Source organism: Macaca fascicularis, chromosome X, assembly GCF_037993035.2.
Source record: "Macaca fascicularis isolate 582-1 chromosome X, T2T-MFA8v1.1".
Taxonomy (NCBI): Eukaryota; Metazoa; Chordata; class Mammalia; order Primates; family Cercopithecidae; genus Macaca; species Macaca fascicularis.
Genome location: NC_088395.1, coordinates 13374577 through 13396017, shown reverse-complemented (window position 1 = coordinate 13396017; position 21441 = coordinate 13374577). Strand labels below are relative to the sequence as shown.

At 41.1% G+C, this 21441-nt stretch overlaps 1 protein-coding gene across 6 annotated transcripts in view; it reads right to left on the bottom strand.

Annotated features, from left to right (window-relative positions):
• Positions 1 to 21441, bottom strand: part of EGFL6 (EGF like domain multiple 6) — a 64417-nt gene that overhangs the window by 24174 nt on the left and 18802 nt on the right. For 2 of the 6 annotated variants that reach the window (XM_005592980.4, XM_005592981.4), the window contains exons 2-7: positions 20579 to 20691; positions 15050 to 15142; positions 9920 to 10039; positions 5371 to 5490; positions 2307 to 2441; positions 374 to 496 (exon numbers count right to left, since the gene is read on the bottom strand). In XM_005592980.4, the coding sequence (XP_005593037.3) occupies positions 374 to 496; positions 2307 to 2441; positions 5371 to 5490; positions 9920 to 10039; positions 15050 to 15142; positions 20579 to 20691 (704 nt within the window). The remainder of the gene's footprint in view (positions 1 to 373; positions 497 to 2306; positions 2442 to 5370; positions 5491 to 9919; positions 10040 to 15049; positions 15143 to 20578; positions 20692 to 21441) is intronic. The other 4 variants (XM_005592982.5, XM_074030247.1, XM_005592983.5 and 1 more) reach the window with 2 other exon arrangements.

Here is a 21441-nt window from a genome sequence, read left to right as displayed (position 1 = left end):
TTAGTTTAGGTTTGCTTGCTACTGCACCATAACTCAGTCTATCCTGATAGATACATTTGCTCAGTGTCTTTTGTCTTTAAATCTTTTGTTCAGTATTTGAAGTATGTCATGGCCAGAAAGATATTCAGTACCCTTGCTGTTCTTTGAGTTTAGTGCCTACAACTTCAGTGAGTATTGGAGATGTGGTCCAATTAGCAAAGAAGAAAAGGCTGAGGCAGAGAGTTAAACACTGCACACATACACAGAGTGAGGATAAGGGAGAGGGAGAGGGAGAGGGAAAGACAAAGAAAGGAGAGAAATAGAGGGAGGAAGGAGATATGGGGAGAACGCTTCATTGGGAATAGCTAAGACACCATGACCAAATGCTACTTACCAGAACACCGAAGTCCATTGCCTTTATATCCCTGCTTGCATTTACACTTGAAGGACCCTTGGGTATTGAAGCAATTGGCATGGTGGCTGCACGTATGGCTATCCATTGTACATTCGTTTATATCTAAAAAAGAACATTCCAGTGAACAACTCTGTGGTACAGGGCTTGCTGAAAAGACTCTCCCTTACACTTGAACAACTGTAGGGTCAAGCACTAAATGCCCCTGACAAACCAAGCGTTGCCTGAGAACTGAGAGGTGTTCAGAACTGCAGGCTCATTGGCCAGCAGCCCTGGCTTTGTTTGCTGCCTGGTATGTAGGGAGTGTTTGCTGCTTCCCTCCCCCACAGCAATTTCATCTCCTGCTTATCAATGCTATTGAAATGTGTAAGATGTTTAGGTTTTTCTCTTAACTTTTTCATCTAGCTTAGAACTAAATAACAATATCAGAAAATCAATTCTATATTCAGAAGGTCTTGAAACTCCTAACAAACAAAGGCAAGATCAACTAGGAACCATTGACATCATCTAACTTATAGGCACAGGCATTTTGTTCTAAGACTGCCAGGAAAAAGGGTCAGGCTGGTCTGAGCTTGTCTGCTGGGTTTAGAGGAGGAAAATTTGCCAAATTCCACCCAAGTGAGAGGTTCATTTGCCGTGTTCTCCACCCCATTTTCTATCTATGTATTTGTAGACATATGTGTACAAAATAACCTGATGGTTTTAATTTAGCCACAAAGCTAAGCTCAGACGCTAATCTTAATCACCTTTAAAGTCTCAAAGATTTGTTTCCTTTTGAAGCTTTCCATGTGAATTCCACCCTGTTCTGTGGAACCTCCCCTTAGGTATCAGGAAACAGGATTAAACTCTGTAACACAGCATCATAGGATTACAGGGCTGGTTTGGTCTACAGGAGGGCATGGGGTCCAAGTCCATGAGAAATATGGATTTTATGATCCTCTCTAGGATGGACTTTGTGTTTGAAATTTGAGGGAAGAGCTGTGGAGGCTTCACAAGATGGTTCGAAGAAACCCAGCAATTGAGTGTTGCCCCAATATGATTACACGATATGTGTCCTGGGAAGCCCTGTGTATAGGGTTGAAAGAAATACTATTTTTTCTCAACTATTAGCCTTCCATATCATGCATATACCTTTGTTACACGTGTTATGGGTAGAGAAATCCACAGGGAGCCTGAATTTGCCTTCACTATAGGGCAGGCCCCATCCTACATTATATAAAGGGCAATGGGAATGCATCTAAGGACTCCCCAAATACCCCACCTCACTTGTTCATGGAGGCTTGAAATCCATTCACTAAGGAATAAAATATTTCACATAGATTAGAGCAATAGCTAACTGGTACCAGAATCTTATCAGAGAGTGATTTTGGTAACTGTGGTAAAGGAACATTATATTTGGAGCTTGAACTATGAAAGCGCTGAAAGAGGGGAAAGGAAAAAGCATAGGCCTTCATGTCTCTCATACACTTCTCTAAAGCCACCCCTGATGGAGACTGTTATAAACAGATCACTGAGATCAAGATTAGATAGACCTTGTTATTCTTCCTTTTACCAAATATAAATACTGCTTTATTGTTCCCATTTTTAGATGTGTAACTGGAGATAGAACAAAAAATATAAACAAAACAAAAAGCCAAATTAAAAAGAGTCCCACCAGAATCATCTCAAGATAATCATTTCCACAAGAGAGCTGTATTCCTTACTTTAAATCTTTATTGATCTAGCTTTATAATTGATGTCATTGGAATTCCCTAAATGCCAGACACCTAAAAAAATAGCCTTTCCTTATTGTTAAGCTGGTCAGCACTGTAGATTGTTCAACTAATAGATTGAATTGACATCAAAATATCTGCAGAGAAGGCTCAAAGGTTGGGTGGGGACAGGAAAAAAAGGAAAAGGTGCCATCGAATCTTACCCATACAGTCATATCGGCCACTGATATATTGCAGTTCAAAACCAATGTGACATTTGCAGTAGTAGCTTCCAAATGTGTTCACACATCTTCGATTGTAGGGACAGATGGCTTTACCAGAGGCACATTCATCAATATCTAGGGTGTAAAACCAGAAGGTGTCAGTGATAGTAAGAAAAGTAGCTGCATGCATGCATGCACTCATACACACACACACACACACACACACACACACACACACACACACACACACACAGAGCATGTACCATGCATGCACATGCACAGTTTCTTTACCTGGGAAACTGATTATAGTATACTGGTGCCAACATCATATCCTCTGGCAAGTGTTCTAGATCCCCCAGGCACACACACAGCTCTTCACTTTATGTATTTATATTACGTTATACCTCTTTAAGAGGCATTATCTTTCCATAATGTCATTACTTACATTCACATCTTCTGTTAGGCCCTGACTATTCTCAGGCAGGGAGCATGTGTCTGGCACTTGGTACCTATACATTACATGTGTGCTGAGTGAATATTTTCCCCAACTGAGTGATTATTGTATATTGTATAACATATACAATTTTTGAAACTAGAGTCAGATAGCTACACTTTCAGTAAACCAAACACACAGACTTTCATAATTTGCATTTTACAAAATAACTATTTCATGAGTAAGACTGTCCAAGGCCCCTGCAATATTGACTCACAGAAATGTGGCAGTGAAGGCATGCACTTATGCGTAAATTGTGGGTCAGGTGTAATTATGTAATGATGTAATTTTAGCCAACAATAGGTGTGTTGTTCCTTTTCTACCATTGAGAGTCAGATTACAGAGGGCTGACAGCTATGCTGACCAATCCACTAAGACTCAGGCTTGGTTTAACTTTCAGATGTCAAATCAAATAGATGTTAGGTTGTTCTTCTGAACCTGGCTTAAACAGGCAAGTTGGTGTTATCTTACTATTTCCCTTGCAGTCTTTTTTTTTTTTTTTTTTTTTTTTTGAGACAAGGCCTGGTCTATCACCCATGCTGGAGTGTAGTGGAACAATCATGGCTCACTACAGCTTCAAACTCCCCAGGCTCAAGTGATCCTCCCACCTTAGCCTCCTGAGTAGCTGGGACTACAAAGCATATGCCACCATGCCTGGCTATTTTTTATTTATTTTTTGTAGAAACAGGATCTGCCTATGTTGCTCAGGCTGGTCTCAAACTCCTGAGTTCAAGCGATCCTCCCACCTCAGCCTCTGGCATAGCTGGGACTACAAGTGCACATCACCATGCTCAGCTATTTTTAACAAACATTTTTTTTTTTAATAGAGATGGGGTCTTGCTATATTGCCCAGGCTGGCCTCTTGCATTTTCCAAATACTAAATAAGTGTTGGGTTGAACAAAATTATTTCTGGCGATCATTTTCATGCACATCGTCTTTCCCTTCCAATAAAAATGGCACCCAACAACTCAAAGAGATGGGTGGAAATTTGGATTCAGTTTGGTCAAGAATTAGCCTTGTCATATAAATCTTATTATACTAAAAAGTAGTAAATCCTGTGAACCTAATTAAATCTTTGATTATTCTCAAAGAGTAGAGAGAAAATTTTAATTTATATGTATATTTTTAAAAAGCGTTTAACTAATTTAGGATCCATTTGGCTGAGCTTTCTAAATGCAATTTTTTTTACATTATGTATAGTTAGGATAAATAAACATCTAGCACCTTGACTGAAAAGTATTTCTATTGCAGTAAAGAAGATTATGAAATCATACTGATATGTGCTTCTTTAAATCACAGAAGATTAAGAATTCTTTCAACATTCTGATTTGGTTTGATATCCCCCGTTAATGCTAAGTGCTCACTTACTCTAAATATTATGTATATTAGGTGCAATGTAATTAAGTATTATGAGTATATACAATTTTATGGCAATTTTATGGTTGAACATAATTCAAATCCACAAAGGAACCAAAGCACAAAGTGAAAAAAGTGTTGCTTCAGTTACTGAGGGTGCCCTGTGGGTGCTCCATCCACAGCTCCTCAGCATTCAAGTTTCCATACCTGCCAAAGGCTGTTTGCTGCACCTACGACATTGTGCTTTGCTCCCAACCCAGGCCAGGCTGGGAGTGCTGGGGGGTCATGTCCCAGAGCAGCCTCCCATCAATGAAGGGCAGAAGTTGGTGGATGAATATCCAGCACCCCTGCCCCAGAGGGAAAATTCAGGGGCAGCTTCCCTCTGCCTCCCAGAGGTGCCCCCAGCTAATTTAACCTGCTCATCAGATTCACCCAGCATTGGTACTTTCCTTTCCCTGGGTTACTTCCCTACTCCTCAACCAGTGTTTCCTGGGATCACCTCCCAGATCAACTAGTTGCTCAGGGTCAGCTTCTGTGGAACCCAAAACTAAGACACAAAATAGGACAAAGGAGAGCAAGAGAGGAAAGTTCTAAGCCAATGGATTTGACTAAATTCAAAGTTATAAACAAATAATTTTTATGTTCCCTTAATTAATATTATGGACTTAATCTGCTCATTTTCTCCAGTTAAATTAATTATACTTAGTTCATATAACTCAGAGCAAGTTTTAAAGACAACATGAAATTGATTACATGTTAATGTAAATGATATAGAAGGTATATACTATTTTCAATAATGTTGTACCTAAAAAATAAGTAAATGTAGTTTTTCCAGAAAATATTAGCTAGAACCCAGAATAAAGCTCAATGGTCCTTAGGATCTTACTCATTAAATGACAATATATAAGTAGTAGAATTTATATTGGATGGTAATTTAAATAAAATGTACATAGTAAATATACTAAAATTATCTTTATCCCTTTTCTACTATGGCATTAAGGCAATACAAAATAATAGAAAAATGGGTTTTTAGCATCCCAAAGTATGTCTAGAGCATATGTGGCTAAAAGTATCTCAGAAATGGATATAAGTCTGTACTTTTAGAAGTTTGCAATGTCTAGTCAACAAGCTGATTGTGATGAATTAAAAAATATTCAGTAAAGGGGCAGTCAAGGGAGGAGAAGGAGGAGTAGAGGTGATTCCTGCTGTTGTACCTAGACAGACTCTTCCATTTGGGGCCAGGAGGAGTCCTGAGGATGGACACAGGCACTGTGGCCCTTCTTCTGTGTCTTCACAGCCGTACTGACAGTTTGTCATGGCACATGTCCTAGAGTCTGAAAAAGTAGACAAGGATTAGCCTTTCTCTCTTGAGATGATAAAAAGAGCTTACTAAGAAACTATCACCAAATTCTGGGCCATTGAGTGGAACATGTTGCATGGCATTACAGGACAAGTTTCATTGTCTGAGTCCCAAATGGAGAGCCAAAAGGAATCAGTAGGGGTGGCATCTTGGTGACCCCGGGGCTGAATCCTACTCATGGTCTGCTTTCTTGGCCACTTCACTGAATTTGACTGTCTTTAGGCAAGGCATGCACCCCTCAGACTGTATCACTTTCTCCACTTGTGTGTGCTCTAGCTACTCTTTTATGTCACCTGGCTGGCCTCAATAGGTTGAAATGCAACTGCTGATGGAGATTATCAACCTGAGTAATCAGGGTAAAAGAATCTACTCTGGAGATCTCTCTACTGGGGGAACCAGCCCCCAATATTTTAACATAGGTTCTTTCTGTTTTTCCTAAGTGTTGGTCAGTCTGAGAAATAAAGAGAAAGAGTACAAAGAGAGGAATTTTACATCTGGGCCTCTGGGGGTAACATTACATATCAGTAGGTCTGTGATGTTCCCTGAGCTGCAAAACCAGCAAGTTTTTATTAGAGATTTTAAAAGGGGAGGGGGTGTATGAACAGGGAGTAGGTCACAAAGATCACATGCTTCAAAGGGCAATAAAGGTCACAAGGCAAAGGCAAAATTAGAATTACTGATGAGGGTCTATGTCCTGCGGTGCTGATGAGGGTCTATGTCCCCTGGGCACATATTGTCTTGATAAACATCTTAACAGGAAACAGGGTTCAAGAGCAGAGAACTGGTCTGACCAAAATTTACCAGGCTGGAATTTCTCAATCCTGCTAAGCCTGAGGGTACTGCAGGAGACCAGGGCGTATTTCAGTCCTTATCTCAACAGCATAAGACAGATACTCCCAGAGTAGCCATTTATAGACCTCCCCCTAGGAATGCATTCCTTCCCCAGGGTATTCCTTGCTGGGAAAAGAATTCAGCAATGTCTCTCCTACTCACACGTCCATTTATGGGCTCCCTGCAAGAGGAAAAATATGGCTCTATTCTGCCCATCCCTGCAGGCAGTCAGACCTTATGGTTATCTTCCCTTGTTCCCAGAAAATTGTTGTTATTCTGTTCTTTTTTTAAGGTGCACTGATTTCATATTGTTCAAACACACGTTTTACAATCAATTTGTACAATAGTGATCCTGAGGTGATGTACATTTTCAGCTTATGAAGATAACGGGATTAAGAGATTAAAGTAAAGACAGGTATAAGAAATTATAAAAGCATTAATTTTGGGAACTGATAAATGTCCATGAAATCTTCACAATTCATGTTCCTCTGCCATGGCTCCAGCTGGTCCCTCTGTTTGGGGTCCCTGATTTCCCACAACATCTTTCCATACATATCTAGCCTCAGTGAGAGTCACTTAAGTCACAAGACTTTGTCTTTTAGGTGAACTAAAAGACCGAACTAAAACGTGTGGCAGATATAACTGATCAGTTATCTGAAGACCATTCTGGACTCTTTTCTCTTGCCATTCCCAGCACTGAGGCTTTTCCCAGCTTTCCTTCGGCAAGGAGTGGCCATATGATGCAGTGTGGTCAAAGAGATATAAAAATAAGTCCACTGGAGGAAGTGAGGCTTCTGGAAAAGACATTATGCATGATAAAAAGAGACAGGCATAAAAGAGGCATTGGTTCATTGGCATCACCCGTACCCACTTAGTTTTGTCTACTTGCCATGTGTGTGTGATGTCCAGAGCTAGGGCAGCCATATTGTAACTATGAGGCCACAAGCATGAGAGTAAAATCCATACTCTGAGGATAACAGAGACTGACTCCTTCTTGAACTGCTCTGGAACTGCTTTCCTTCAGCTTTTCAAGTAAATGAGACAATTTACTTGGCTTTTTTGTCACTTGTTGCTAAATATAACTTATCTCACACAAATGCATTTCCATAGCAGCAGCCCAGGATATGTGGATTAGAAATGCAGGGGGGCTAAGAAACTCATATGGTTTCAGCCCAATGTCCACAACAGAGGGGCATGGTGAATGTACTCCCTCCCTCTATTCCCCTCCAGAACATGCCAATCACCCAGCTGGACAAAAGAGACCCAAGGGGTCAGGTGGAATCCAATCAGCATCCAGGAGAGAGGTCTAGGGCTATCTGGACACTTTGACCTATAAACAGGGAGGCACAGGTAACCCCTAGATATACAGAAAGAGACCCAATGTATTGTAACAAACATCTACCTATGATTATATTCCTCCTTTATTCTTTCATCTTTTCTCTTTAGTTGTCTTCTTTTAAAATTAATCTTCAAAATTAACCTAATTCTGTCTTTCCTTTTGAGGAAAGATATCTTTTTTGGCACTGACTGGGTTTTCATGGAATGTTTCAGAAACATCCATTAGCATACATCTTTTTTGAAATTTTAAGTGATTACTATAAAAGCCTGGATAGTGGTTCCCTTTAGGGAGGGGTGGGAGGAGGAGGTTCTGGTAGAGTTCTGCTAGGTGGTGGTTACAAGTGTGCTTGACTTATAATAATTCATTAAACTATGCATTTGTTTCCTGTGAATTTCTGTTTAATTTATAATAATAAGGATTTTTTAAAAAGACCCTTCCAATGCCCACTTTCAAATGCTTGCTTGCTAGCAGAAGATCTAAGTGACTGGTGGTGTTGGGACACTTTGCCAAGGAGGAGCCCATGCACTAGGCAAGATATTATAATCTTGGGAAAACCCAGGATGGGCTGGGGAGTCCGCGCAACTCCGCAACCACAGGAAGCTGGCTCTGGGTTTGTTGGGGACTGCAAGGCAGAGGAAAGAAAGATGGAGAGAGAAAAGGGGAGAAGGGAAGGCAGACAGGGAGGGTGGGTTTCCCTTTCAGCTGGAACATAAAACCTGAAGAGCCTTCCCTCTCAATAAACGAATGGGTATAGACTCTTACTCTCCCACAGGACATGGGTTTTTCTTTATCACAGAAGGGCTTTTCTTTTCAGGAATGTGAGTAAGTCGGAATGTATTTCCAACAAGTGTCACTAATCTTTGGGAGTGGGGCAAGGGGCGTGAGAAAGTTAACTGGTGGGAAGAATTGATGTTCCGAGAAGGAATTTAAATGTATCACCTCCCTAAAACAATCTGCTTATTTTGTTCAACGTGTTTATTTTCATGAGGAAACTCAACAGGGCTCTGCATATATATAGATGCAGATATAGATATATAATTTATTTTCTCCCTAGTTTGCCTTTTTATTTATAAAGTAAGCGTCCAGAAGAGGCAAATCCCTAGAGAAGGAAGGCAGATTCGTAGTTGCCAGGGACTGGAGGAGGGGCAGTGGGGAGTGACTGGGTCTGGTTTCCTTTTGGAGTGATGAAGATCTTCTGGAACTCAATAGGGGTGATGGTTATACAACATTGTGAATGTACTAAAAGCCACTGAATTGTTCACTTGAAATTTAAAATAATGTGAATTTCATGTTATTTTACCTTTTTTTTTTTTTTTTTTTTTCTTTTTTGAGACAGAGTTTTGCTCTCTCACCCAGGCTGGAATGCAGTGGTGCAATCTTGGCTCACTGCAACCTCCACCTCCCCAGTTCAAGCAATTCTCATGCCTCAGCTTCCCAAGTAGCTGAGATTACAGGTGTACTACCATGCCCGGCTAATTTTTGTATTTTTCTTTAATAGAGACGGGGTTTCTTCATGTTGACGAGGCTGGTCTCGAACTCCTGACCTCAGATGATCCACCCGCCTCAGCCTCCCAAAGTGCTGGGATTACAGGTGTGAGCCACCGTGCCCAGCCAGCACTTACTTTTTTTAAAAAAAATTATGGAAGCTGGGCATGGTGGCTCACGCCTGTAATCCCACGACTTTGAGAGGCCGAAGTGGGTGGATCACCTGAGGTCAAGAGTTTGAGACCAGCCTGGCCAAGATGAAGAAACCCCATCTCTACTAAAAATACAAAAATTAGCTAGGCGTGGTGGCATGTGCCTGTAGTCCCAGCTACTCAGTAGGCTGAGGCAGGAGAATCGCTTGAACTCAGGAGGCAGAAGTTACAGTGAGCTGAGATCGCACCACTGCACTCCAGCCTGGGTGACAGAGCGAGACTCTGTCTTGAAAAAAAAAAAAGGAGGAGGAGGAGGAGGAGGAGGAAGAGGAGGAGGAGGAGGAGCAGGAGGAGAAGGAAGGAAGGGAGGAAGGAAGGAAGGGAGGAAGGGAGGAAGGGAGGAAGGAAGGAAGGAAGGAAGGAAGGAAGGAAGGAAGGAAGGAAGGAAAGAAGGAAGGGCCCCAAAACATTTTAGCTGGGGGCAATATTAGAGATTTTTTTTAAAAAATCACTGAAATCAGCTTTTCCCCAAGCATCAAATGGCAAAAGTCAAGCCTTAAACATTGACTGAGCTCAGCCTGGCAGTTGAAACTTACTCACACACGTGGCATCTGGCATAAGCATGTGGCCACTGAGGCAAAAGCACTTGTAGCTTCCATGTGTATTCACACATCTGTGTTGGCATGGCCGGGGTTTCATTCCACACTCATTCACGTCTGCAGGGACATTTAGAAAACAGGGAAACGTGAACTGAATCAGGAAACTTCCAGATGGGGAATATTAGACCCCAGTCTTGGAAAGGACAACTGGGTTAGCTTCCCTGAACACTACCACTTACCCACCTTCTCTCTGACCATCAAATTCTATTTTAAAGGATTGGTGACAATGTGTAGCAAATGGAATAACTATACACCACTGGAAGGAATGTAAATTGGTACAACACTTTGGAAAACTGCTTGGCAGAATCTACTAAAGCTATGTTTAGACATGCTCATGACCTGGAAATTCCAGTCCTGGGAATATACCCAACAGAAATGTGGATTTTTGCCCACCAAAAAACCCTACATACTAAAATGATCATAATAGCATGACACTAGATAGCCCCAAACTAGAAGTAATCCAAACACCTCCCAACAGAAGAATAGATAAATGACTCGTATATTTACACAATGGAATAATATACAGAAATGAAACTGAACAAATGACAACTACAAGCAACAATGGATGAATCTCACAAACATGATACTGAGTGGAAGAAGCTGGATATAAATGTGTACATACTGTATAAGTCCATTTATATACAGTTAAAAAAACAAGCACAGCTAATCTGTGATATGAGGTCAAGATATGGTTCTCTCACTGGCAGTGGAAGTGACTGGAAGGTGTGTGAGGGAGTCTTCTGAGGGGCCAAGTTTCTGGCTTTTGATCTAGATACTAGTGACATGGGCATTTAGAACAATTCATTGAGCCATACATATTTTATATATGCACAATTCTATGTGTATACTACTTGAACAAAAAGTTAGAAATAGATAATTTATATATTTCTGCCTTTCATGCTATCCCAAGCAGCCGCTGACATAGGCTGACAGCACAGCCTCCTGTCAATTATTATTTCGGGTGGCCCCTGCACTAGCCAAATTGCCTTGGCTCACATTCCTCTAGAGGGAACCTGTCAGACAGCTCTTAGTGGTGAAGTTGGAGGACAATATTTAATCCTAAGATGTTCGCAGGATGACATTTGGGCTGGATGATTAAATATATATATATATATATATATATATATATATATATATACACACACACACACACACACACATATACACACACACACATATATATGTGTGTATATATATACACACACACATATATATACACATATGTGTGTGTATATATATATATGACGTTCACAGGATGTTAAGTGATAAAAGAAGGTTACAAAACTCTGTGTACAGATCATTCCAAAATGTGTTTAAAAAATACATAGGAAAAGAAAAGCCTAGGAGGGTATGCTCTCTAATGGTTATCTTCAGGCGGTAAGATCGAGGGTGACTTTCTTCTCTGTGCTTTCGTGTTTTCTATACAACAACAACAACAACAACAACAACTTAAGAATAAGTAACATTTTTATTAAAATAAAAAATGACACAGAAGGAAAATAAAACTTTATGAAGATTATCTGTAGAGGATGTTGCCTTTGGAAATGTGGTCATGTGAGGGTTTCATATCTTAACTCTACCAGGGAAGATACAGAGAGGAAAAAAACAAACAAATTCCATGGAAGGCAAAAGGTCAGCATGGTAACAGATTCTTGAAAATAAGGAGCTGCTTTCATCTCTGAAAAGATCCTTCTATGGAGATTTTCCAACGCCCTAACTGGATATTTGAAACCCTCTTCTCCATTGCCTATCCCCTTTACCCTACCATCTCCCTCATAGAACCTAACCTCTTCAAATGGGGAAATTGAGCAATGCTGATTGGTCATAATGGGAAACCCAGGAATATCCCATAGCTTGGCCCTAACTCTGAGGTGACTCACTCATTTCTTGGAAGAGTGTTTTGGGAAAGACATGAGTTGAGGGCTGAGGCCTGTAACCATTAATGGATGTACGTGGACTTTGATCAGGCTGCCACAGGGCAGGGAGGCTGTGGGAAGAAGACAGACTGCCTCAAAACTTCAGCCAACCGGACCACTCCCTCAACGTTAATATTTTACTGGGACTTTAAAACTAGCATGAAAAATATTGTCTCTACTCTAAATCTCTTGAGACATTATCTTGGTTTAGAATCCAAAACATATGGAAAACCAAGTTTTCTGCTGTAAAACCTCTGGTGAGGGGTATAGCTGAATTATTCCTTATGAAAGCATGATTTTTTTTTTTTTTTGAGATGGAGTCTCGTTCTGTTGCCCAGGCTGCAGTGCAATGGCATGATCTGGGCTCACTGCAACCTCTGCCTCCCGGGTTCAAGTGATTCTCCTGCCTCAGCCTCCCGAGTAGCTAGGATTACAGGCATTCGCCACCATGCCCAGCTAATTTTTGTATTTTTAGTAGAGATGAGGTTTTGCCATGTTGGCCAGGCTGGTCTCAAACTCCTGACCTCAGATGATCCACCCACCTCAGCCTTCCTAAGTGCTGGGATTATAGGTGTGAGCCACTGTGCCCACCCTGAATGCACAATTCTTGAAGCACCTCTCTCAAGCAGTTGCATGCAATTCTAAGAAGCATCTTCAGGACTCTGGCCTCTATGCTGGTGGTAGGACACAGAGAGCCAGATTGCTCTCTGAGGCTGTAGGGTTGGCAGCTCAAAGAGCGGCTATTTCAGTCTATGGGGTTAACCTCTTGGCTTGGCGGCAAGGGCTGGGAGTGGTAGAGTGGAGTGGGTGTTCAGTCTTCTCTGAAACACCATTTTCCAAGGGCAGCTGAATTTGATTTACTGCTCTTTGTTCAACTTCATTATAGGACTGGGGACCCTTTCTGAATTATTGCAGATTTCTTCATGCCAGGGTTTCTTAACTTCTGTTGACACAAATCATTATTTGTTGTGGGGGGCTGTTCTGTGCGTTGCAGGATGTTTAGCAGCATCCCTGGGCTCCATTCACTAGATGCCAGGCGTACCTCCCACACCCAGTTATGACAACCAAAATTGTCCCCAGTCATTGTCAAGTATCCCGTGGATGACAAAATCACCCAAGTTGAAATCTACTGATCTATAGCAAAGACCATATCCCTTGCTCCAATGAGGCACTTTTATTCACCACATTTAGAGCAGGGTTTTTCAGTCTTGGCACTACTGACATTTGGGTCTGATCATTCTTTGTTGCGGGTACTGCTATCCTGTGCATTGTAAGGTGCTTAGCAGCATCCCTGATCTCTACCCATTAGACACCAGTAGCACCCCCTCCAAATGTCTTCAGACACTGCCAGATGTTGCCCGGGATAAGGCTCCCAGATCTGGCAAATAAAAATACAAGATTCCAGCTGGGTGTATTGGTGTGTGCCTGTAGTCAGAAGTCTGAGGCGAGAGGATTGCTTTGAGGCCAGGAGATCATGGATGCAGTATAGTCACTGCACTCCAGCCTGGGCAACATAGTGAGACCCCCATCTCTAAACAAAACTGTAAAGGATTCTCAGATAAATTTGAATGTCAGATAAATGACTAATACTTTTTAAGTATACACACATCTCATATACTATTTTGAGAGTGTGTTTGGAGGTTCTAGCAGGGGAGCACAGCTAATATACCCTTGACTGAAGGCCAGTCCTCCTCTATCAGGGATGGTCGTCCTCTCCGCCCGAGCACACAGCTTCAGGAAGGACACACATGGAGCAGTGAGGGAGGAAGGGGACGTCTGCCTAGCCAGTCAGATCAACCAAATCAACCCAGGTGAGCAATGGGGAGACATGTCACAGCCAGATCACCCTCACATCCCCCATATACTATTTTGAACAAACATATACTATAAAATTATTTGTTGTTTATATGAAATGTAAATCTAACTGGGTATCTGTATTTTATCTGGCAACTCTTCCTGGGACACAAAATTACCCAAGTTGAGAACCACTGTTATAGATATTATAATCTCTTCAATGTTTTCAGACAAATGATCTAGGATGAAAGTTATAAATTATCTATTACGATATATCAAGGCCAGGCGTGGTGGCTCCGTCTTTAATCTCAGCACTTTGGGAGGGCAAGGCGGGAGGATGGCTTGAGCTCAGGAGTTCAAGACCAGCCTGGGCAACGTAGTGGGACCTCGTCTATACAAAAACTGTAAAAAGTAGCCAGACATGGTGGTGTGTGCCTGTGGTCCCTGAGTAGCAGGGAGGATCGCTAGAGCCCAGGTGGTTGAGGCTGCAGTGAGCCATGATCACGCCACTGCACTCTACCCTGGGTGACAGAGCGAGACACTGTCTCAAAAAAGAAAAAGTATATGAAGTATAATAAAAATATGCATGTCGTTCAACCTAACAATTCCACTTTTAAATATTTTTCCTACAAAAATATTCATTCAAGAAAGCAGGGCTATGCATAGAACAATGTTAGATTTAGCACTGTTTGTAATGGCAAAAAATTGGAGACAACATAAATGATAATGGTTAAATAAAGCATATTTTTGCATAAAGGATAAAAGTATTCACACTAGGGACTAGGATATAGCCTTAAAAAATGTAAAGTAGTTTTGTGTGTGCTGACATGCAAAGATGCCTATGAGAAATACTTACATTTGTACTATCACAGAAAAAGACTTCCAGGATCTAAGACAAACTTAACTATGCTTATAGTAACAACTAGTGGTGATTACTCTCACTTTTATATTTTTTTGCACTGTTGGATTTTAAAAATAAAAATATACTTACAATACTTAGGTAGTTTAAAAAACAATACAATTATTTACTTTAAAAAGACTCTTTTTTTCTGTGTTACAGGAAGAGATGAAATAAAAAAGTAAAAAATATAAAAGGCCTTTAGCTTATAAAAACAAAATGGTTAAAAAAAAAAGGAGAAAAAAGAAAAGAAAAAAGGCATTTTATTGGGCATCTTGACAAAAACATCAGACTTTTTACATTTTTCAAGGAGAAGAGATTGAAAAACTTGTCCTGAAAGCACCTTCATTTGAAGATTTGACTTTAAAAAAACCCTAAGAAATCCTGCATACCATATTGTGTCGCCAGCCCTGCTGCAATGATTGAATTTGAACTATGACCCCAGGCTACCTTACTGACCTTGACTGCAGGTTTTCCCGGTGTATCCTGGAAAGCATCTGCATTTGTTTGGTCCCATGCACTCACCAAACTTGCATCCAGGTTCGCATGTAGCTGTGGAAGGAAAAGATGTCTTGATGGTAAAAGAACAGTAGTTAGTGTAGTGAAATGCACGCAAAGCTTTGCTGCGTTCTGTGTGGCAGAGAACTCCATGGAGACATACGGAGGACGATCTGCCTCCCTTTGAATCTGTTTTCACCTTTCAGACACTGGAAAGTATTTTTCTTTTGAATGAGATTACCGCCCCCCCCACCCCCGCCCACCACACCCCCACCCAATTCATGCAAGTTTAGTGTGACTTTGCTCGGCAATGCCACACTTCCAGTGGTATTCAGTGAAATATAAAGCCTCCCAGACCACAGTCAGCCAGTTTTGCATGCAAACACAAAAGATTTAATAAAATAAGTATAATGTTGGAACTGGAAGAGACTCCAGAGTAGCCCTGGGCAAATGCCAATGTCATTCCCCTTCCTTCTGTCTCTTGCCTCGTTTCATCTCCTCCATATTTTCTCCATTTCTCTTTTAAATGATCAAAATCTTTTTAATGCTGCGCATTATCAGTCAGACTGAACAACCAACAGATTGGAGGCAGGAAGGTGCTACTTCTAGCCCTAAGGATGGGAACTAAAAGCATCATGATGATGAGGATGATGATGGAGGCATGAGAAAGCACGACAAAGGCAGGATTTGTTTTTCTATTTTATTCACTTCTGTATCCCAACTCTTGACACAAAGTAGACAATAAATATTTGTTCAATGAATAAAGTGGTAGGAGAAACAACAGGGGTAGGATGTTATAACCGATTCAGTCGGGGGCAAGAAAACAAATAGTCAAAGATGATGGACAGTTTCATTCCAGCTCACAAGGAGGTTATAAGGAGAAAAAGCAGTAGATAGGAAAAAAGAAAAATGGGAAAGCCCCAAGAGTAGAAAGGGAGAGGATATAATATATGAGAGAGAAAGGAGACTTTCAGGGTATCAAGGATTCTCAGCAGCTTCTGGATACAGTAGGAGCTCAAGAAATAGCCATAATAGGAAAGAATGACTCAGCAATTGCCCAGGAATGGTGCCTACTTCTCCGTCCATCAATTCCCCCTGGCTCATAGTAGGTCCACCTCTAAGAAAGCCTATTCTTAAAGATACCAGCATCTTTCCCTAAACCCCAGATCCTATTTTTTGTTATTATCATCATTCCTCTACCAGTTACCTGGACTCAAAAAATTCAGTTGTCTATTTTTTTTTCTCTAGACCATTCAGTTGCAATATCCTATTCCTGTTTCTACCACCAACTCATTCATTGAACAACTATCTATCTAGCTAATGGGAACTGCCTTGCCCACAGATACTTGGAAGATGATGCTAAATCCCTCTCTCTCCCTGCTTTCCCCACCACAGCTTGTGATCAGTGCCTCACTGATGCAGGAGTCTAACAGCCTAGTTCCTTGTTTCTTGGCAGGACAAACTCTGGTGCAATTAACGCCCTAGAGGTCCCTGTGGGATCAGGCTGAAGCTAGACTTCCTTTGAAACCATATCTCCGCCTAGCCCCTTCCCCTGCTCCCCCATTCCCTTGCAAATTGCTCCTAAGACACCTTTCAATGGAATATTTGTACAAGAATCTCCCTTTCAGGCTCTGCTCCTAGCAAACTTGATGTCAGACATGACATTAAACTAATAGTCCAAAAGGATAGCTCTGATCATGCCATGCCTTGTACAGAGGTCATCATATAATCTTTGTTCCCTCCTGAATACAGTACAGGTATCATAACCAAGTTAAAACTAGCACGATCTGGCTAGGCATGGTGGCTCACGCCTGTAATCCCAGAACTTTGGGAGGCCACGGAGGGTGGATCACTTGAGGTCAGGAGTTTGAGACCAGCCTGGTCAACACGGGGAAACTGCATCTCTACTAAAAATCCAAAAATTAGCCAGGCATGGTGGCGGGCATCTGTAATCCCAGCTACTCGGGAGACTGAGGCAGGAGAATCACTTGAACCCAGGAGGCAGAGGTTGCAGTGAGCTGAGGTCGCACTGCTGCACTCTAGCCTGGGTGACAGAGCAAGACTCTGTCTAGAAAACAAAAATTTTAAAAAATAAAAAATAAATTCAAACCTAGCCTGATTTGGCCTCCACCTTCTTTTCTAGCTGCACCCCCCACCCCCTGACAAAGGCAACACTGTGGGCAAAAGACATTACTTGCTGTTTTCCAGACCTACCCTTTACTTTCTGCCTTTTTCTACCCCTCCCTAGGATACTCTTCCCTGGGTTTCCAGTAGTTAATATCCTCCCCATTCTTCAAGGATCACCTTGTATGACCCCTTCTTCTAAATGCCTTTACAGATTCCTCCAGCCACCTATGAATGCCCACTCAACTTCGAGAACTCCACAGAACTTTGACAGGCCCCTCCTGTGCAACTGATCAGTTTTTGTCTTATTAAATAATGAGGCATATATTTGGCTACAGTGCTTGTCTTTCATCCACTACTTGTTTCCAAGTGCCTTTAGGACAGGGACTTAAACGTTCATCATTGTTTCTCCCGTAGCGTTTAATATAGTGTTGTAAACATGTTAAATATTTGAATATTTTTGAATAATGAATAAAGTAATTATTGTGGAACTTTTAACAGGGGAACATTTTATGGCTCTGAACAAGTCGTAAGGGAAAAATGCTTCCCCAGCAAAGTTTTTCCACTTTTAGAGACAAAAGAGACAGAATTTAATTTCCAGTGTCTACTTTGTTATGGATATGTACTTGGAGTTGCAACTTTAAATTCAGATATTAGAAAAATAAATCTTTTTTTTTTTTTTAAAGCCCTGAAGGCCTCTAGTTGTTCCCTGAAAACTGATTTCCAATGTGGTCCAGACAGGAAAGCCCAGCATAAATGCCAAATAGAACATAGGAGAAATGGTGAATAATACCCTTGCTATAAGGTTAAAGCTTTAGTAAGATGTTTTCAATTTACAGTAACTTTGGATCTGTGACTTGAACAGCCAATTGACAGCAAGGGAAATTCAGTTTGTGTTTAAAATGGCCTGAGATTGAAGCATGCTTTAGACAAAGTAAAAGTCTTATTTAGTTCTCCCCCAAACTTCTCTATCTGGAGCTTTTCATCAGGTACTTGTTCACGGACAACTCTGTATTTCATCTCACTAAAGTGGCATACATTTTAAGGGTAATGATATCGAATTGATGAGACCCTGCCTTGGGAGGAGATTTAGACAGGTAGAGGCTGAAAGCTAGAAAGCTCCAGCATACATAGAGGCAGGGCTTCAAGAGGAGTGAAGGGCAAATAGACAGACAGAGGGGAAGGCCTGGGTGGACTGGGACCTCACAGCCTGGGGTCTGGCTCTCCTTGTTGGGGCAGGTTGATGTGTATTCTTATTATCATGCATCCCACAACTCTGGCTTAGAAATCAGAAACCCAGCAATCAGGGAATAACTACCCTGTTATTTGATGCTTCAAGAAACATATGACTTTACCATCAAGAAGGACCATGCAAATTGGATAAAACATGATACACATTTTAGATCTAAAAATCACTGCAATTTAAGACCTGAACATTTGACTGGAGCAGTAGGTGTGCTGACTGTCTCTTCAGCTTGCAAAACTTGCATAGTGAGCATTTTGCTTGAACCCTCTGCACTTGCTGTTTTAACATCTTGCTTTAAATTATTTTATGCCTGTGGTATTATACAGTCCCTGAAAGCATTGAGAATGTGATTGGCTGCATGCGTCATGGCCAAATTGCTCTTATGCAGTTACAGAAAAGCCCTTCCTGAAAGTCAAACCTTGCCTTCATTTATTCACCAGCGACATGCTGGGTCTTACAAGTTTTATGGCAGTAGACACTGATGTTCGTGCAACTGTAAGAGAGATTCTAAATCATGTGTTTCACGTGGTTTTTGCCCCTTTCCACCTGACTGACTTCAAATAAAAATGTGTTATGTTGTGTCTAGAAAAAGAATAAAGCCACATTTAATCCCCCCATCACCTGGTGCTTTAATGAAGAGAAGTTTGTGATAAGAATTATTGGTCCTTCCTGAAGGAATGGTAATTTATGAGGTATTTTCTATGCATGACAGGTAATGAACTCACCCTTTAATGCATAAACTCCTTACCCTCAGAGGTAGGTATTGCTCTCATCATGTTGCAGAGGAGGAAATTGAGCCTTAGCTAGCTTACCTTAGCTAGCTTGCCCAAGATCACCCAGGTCAGTCTGGTTCTCAATGTCCTTGATCGTGACACTATCAATCCAATCAGGATGGGGACCCACTCTTTTAATTGACACAAGTCCCAGGAGGATATTCTAACTTCCTTTATCTAAGTGGGCAATGATGATCTTTGTTTTTGTCTAGTATTTTTATGCTCTTGTCATCTTGTCACAAGCAAACTATGATGACAGAAGGTTTTACATAATATGGAACATGTGGGAACAGTATCAATGTTTTCTATTGTTTTATAGATTTTGGATATTATCAAGTTCTGACCCCACTTATGGTCAATCCAGATATTTTTTAACCAGCCAGAGAGAAGGAGGTTGGGGCAGGAATAGACCAGCAAAAAGAAGGTAGCATTGTTATTCCTAAAATAACTAACATGTTAGTACTTTTATGGGACCTGCAATTGTGTTGTTATCCCATTTAATAGATAAAGAACTTAGGATGAGGCACATGCTACCTACTGAAGGACACAGGGACAGTGAGAGTAGACTCCTGCCCTGAAGGAATACACCCCTGGTGAGACAGTCAGTTAGGAGGAATGTGGATTTTGTTCCACTACACTGCCAGTGTTGGTCGTTATGGAAAGTCATAAAAAAAAAAAAAAAGGCAAAAACTTTATGCTCATCTCTGCCCTCCCCAACCTCCTTGAAATGGTCAGAGACCTCTCTTGGAGTTCCTAACACATAGTCTGAGAAACAATGTCCAAGGCAAATTATGGTTCCTTGGTTTGCAATGTACAAAAAATCAGCAAAATACTTAAAATCTTTGCATATATGCATGTGTACCTTCAAAACATTTAGAAATTGGCAGTATGGATTTTAAAAATGTGAGTAACAAATCTATAAGCTAAAAGGCGTACTTGTTTTGTGGCTGAAGCCTACTAGTTGGATGATTAATAATTAAAAAGTGTATTTCATTGGAAATCACTTAAACTATAATTAGAGGAGGAATTTACTGGCCTGCTTTTGCCCATCTTAGTTCCTTTAGATTAAAAAGAAAACCAAAAACAAACAACCCAGTCATACTCACTAAGATAATCACAAAAATAATTGACAAGACAGTCTTCTAAAATAAATCATGCCAAGTATGATGGCATCAGCCACATTTTGTCTGGGAAGAGATCTCATAGGAACCCAGACCTTGGTTATTGGTAGTTATGCATGTCCTTGCCTAAGAGATCCACTGGCAATTTTGTGGCAGTTCATGGTGTGACAGATAAAAACCTAAGGGCCCTGATCCAAGTGCAGGGTCTGAGTTTTTACAAAATTACCTTCACAGACTCCCTTGCTGTTTCTTCTCCAGCCGTAGCAGCAGGCTAGTCTAGTTCCATAGTGACAGACCCCAGGCTGATGTGCCGATGCTAACAACCCGTGATGCCTGGCACTGCAGATAAAGAACTATATGTTAGTATTGAGAAAATAGAAAAGACAACAGAAACTCTTCCCTACTACTAAAAGAACCAGAGATGTCAATTACCTGGTTAATTTCAACAAACCCGCAGTAAGTGCTAAATTAGATTTTGAAAACCTGAATTTTGGGGTTGCCAGCCTTCCTCAATAATTAGTTTCAACCATTTCCTTCTTCCCCACGGTTAAAAGAATTTGGTTACATAATCTATAAAACTAGGGCACATGAAGATGTCCAAAATGTATGTTTTTGAACCTTGTAGAGTGCCACTTTTCAGATCTGCTCTGTATACGCACAGCAACTATCCAGTTCTTTGTCTATTTCAGTGACTTTCTGGTCCTGTGGCTTTGTCCCAGACCAGAGCTCTGCACTTTTACCCCACTGGCACCTGGGAACCATTGAATAGACAGGAATCAACACACACTATAGATGATTAAGAGCTGGAAGGGCTCGTTCAGCAAAGCCCTCTCATGTTACAGAGGAGGAAACGCCAGTCCAACGGAGTGGAGTCACATCCCCAGCAGAGCTGGGTGTTGGGAATTCTAGCCCAGGGCTCGTTCCCATTCCACATGACCTCCTGGAAACCCAATTTGCTAAACTGCTTAATTTTAGAGCAGAGATCGGCAAATATTTTCTGTAAAAAGCCAGATGATAAGTATTTTAGGCTTTGTAGGGCCATAAGATATCTGTCCAAGTACAAAAGCAGCCATAGGCAATAGTAAACAG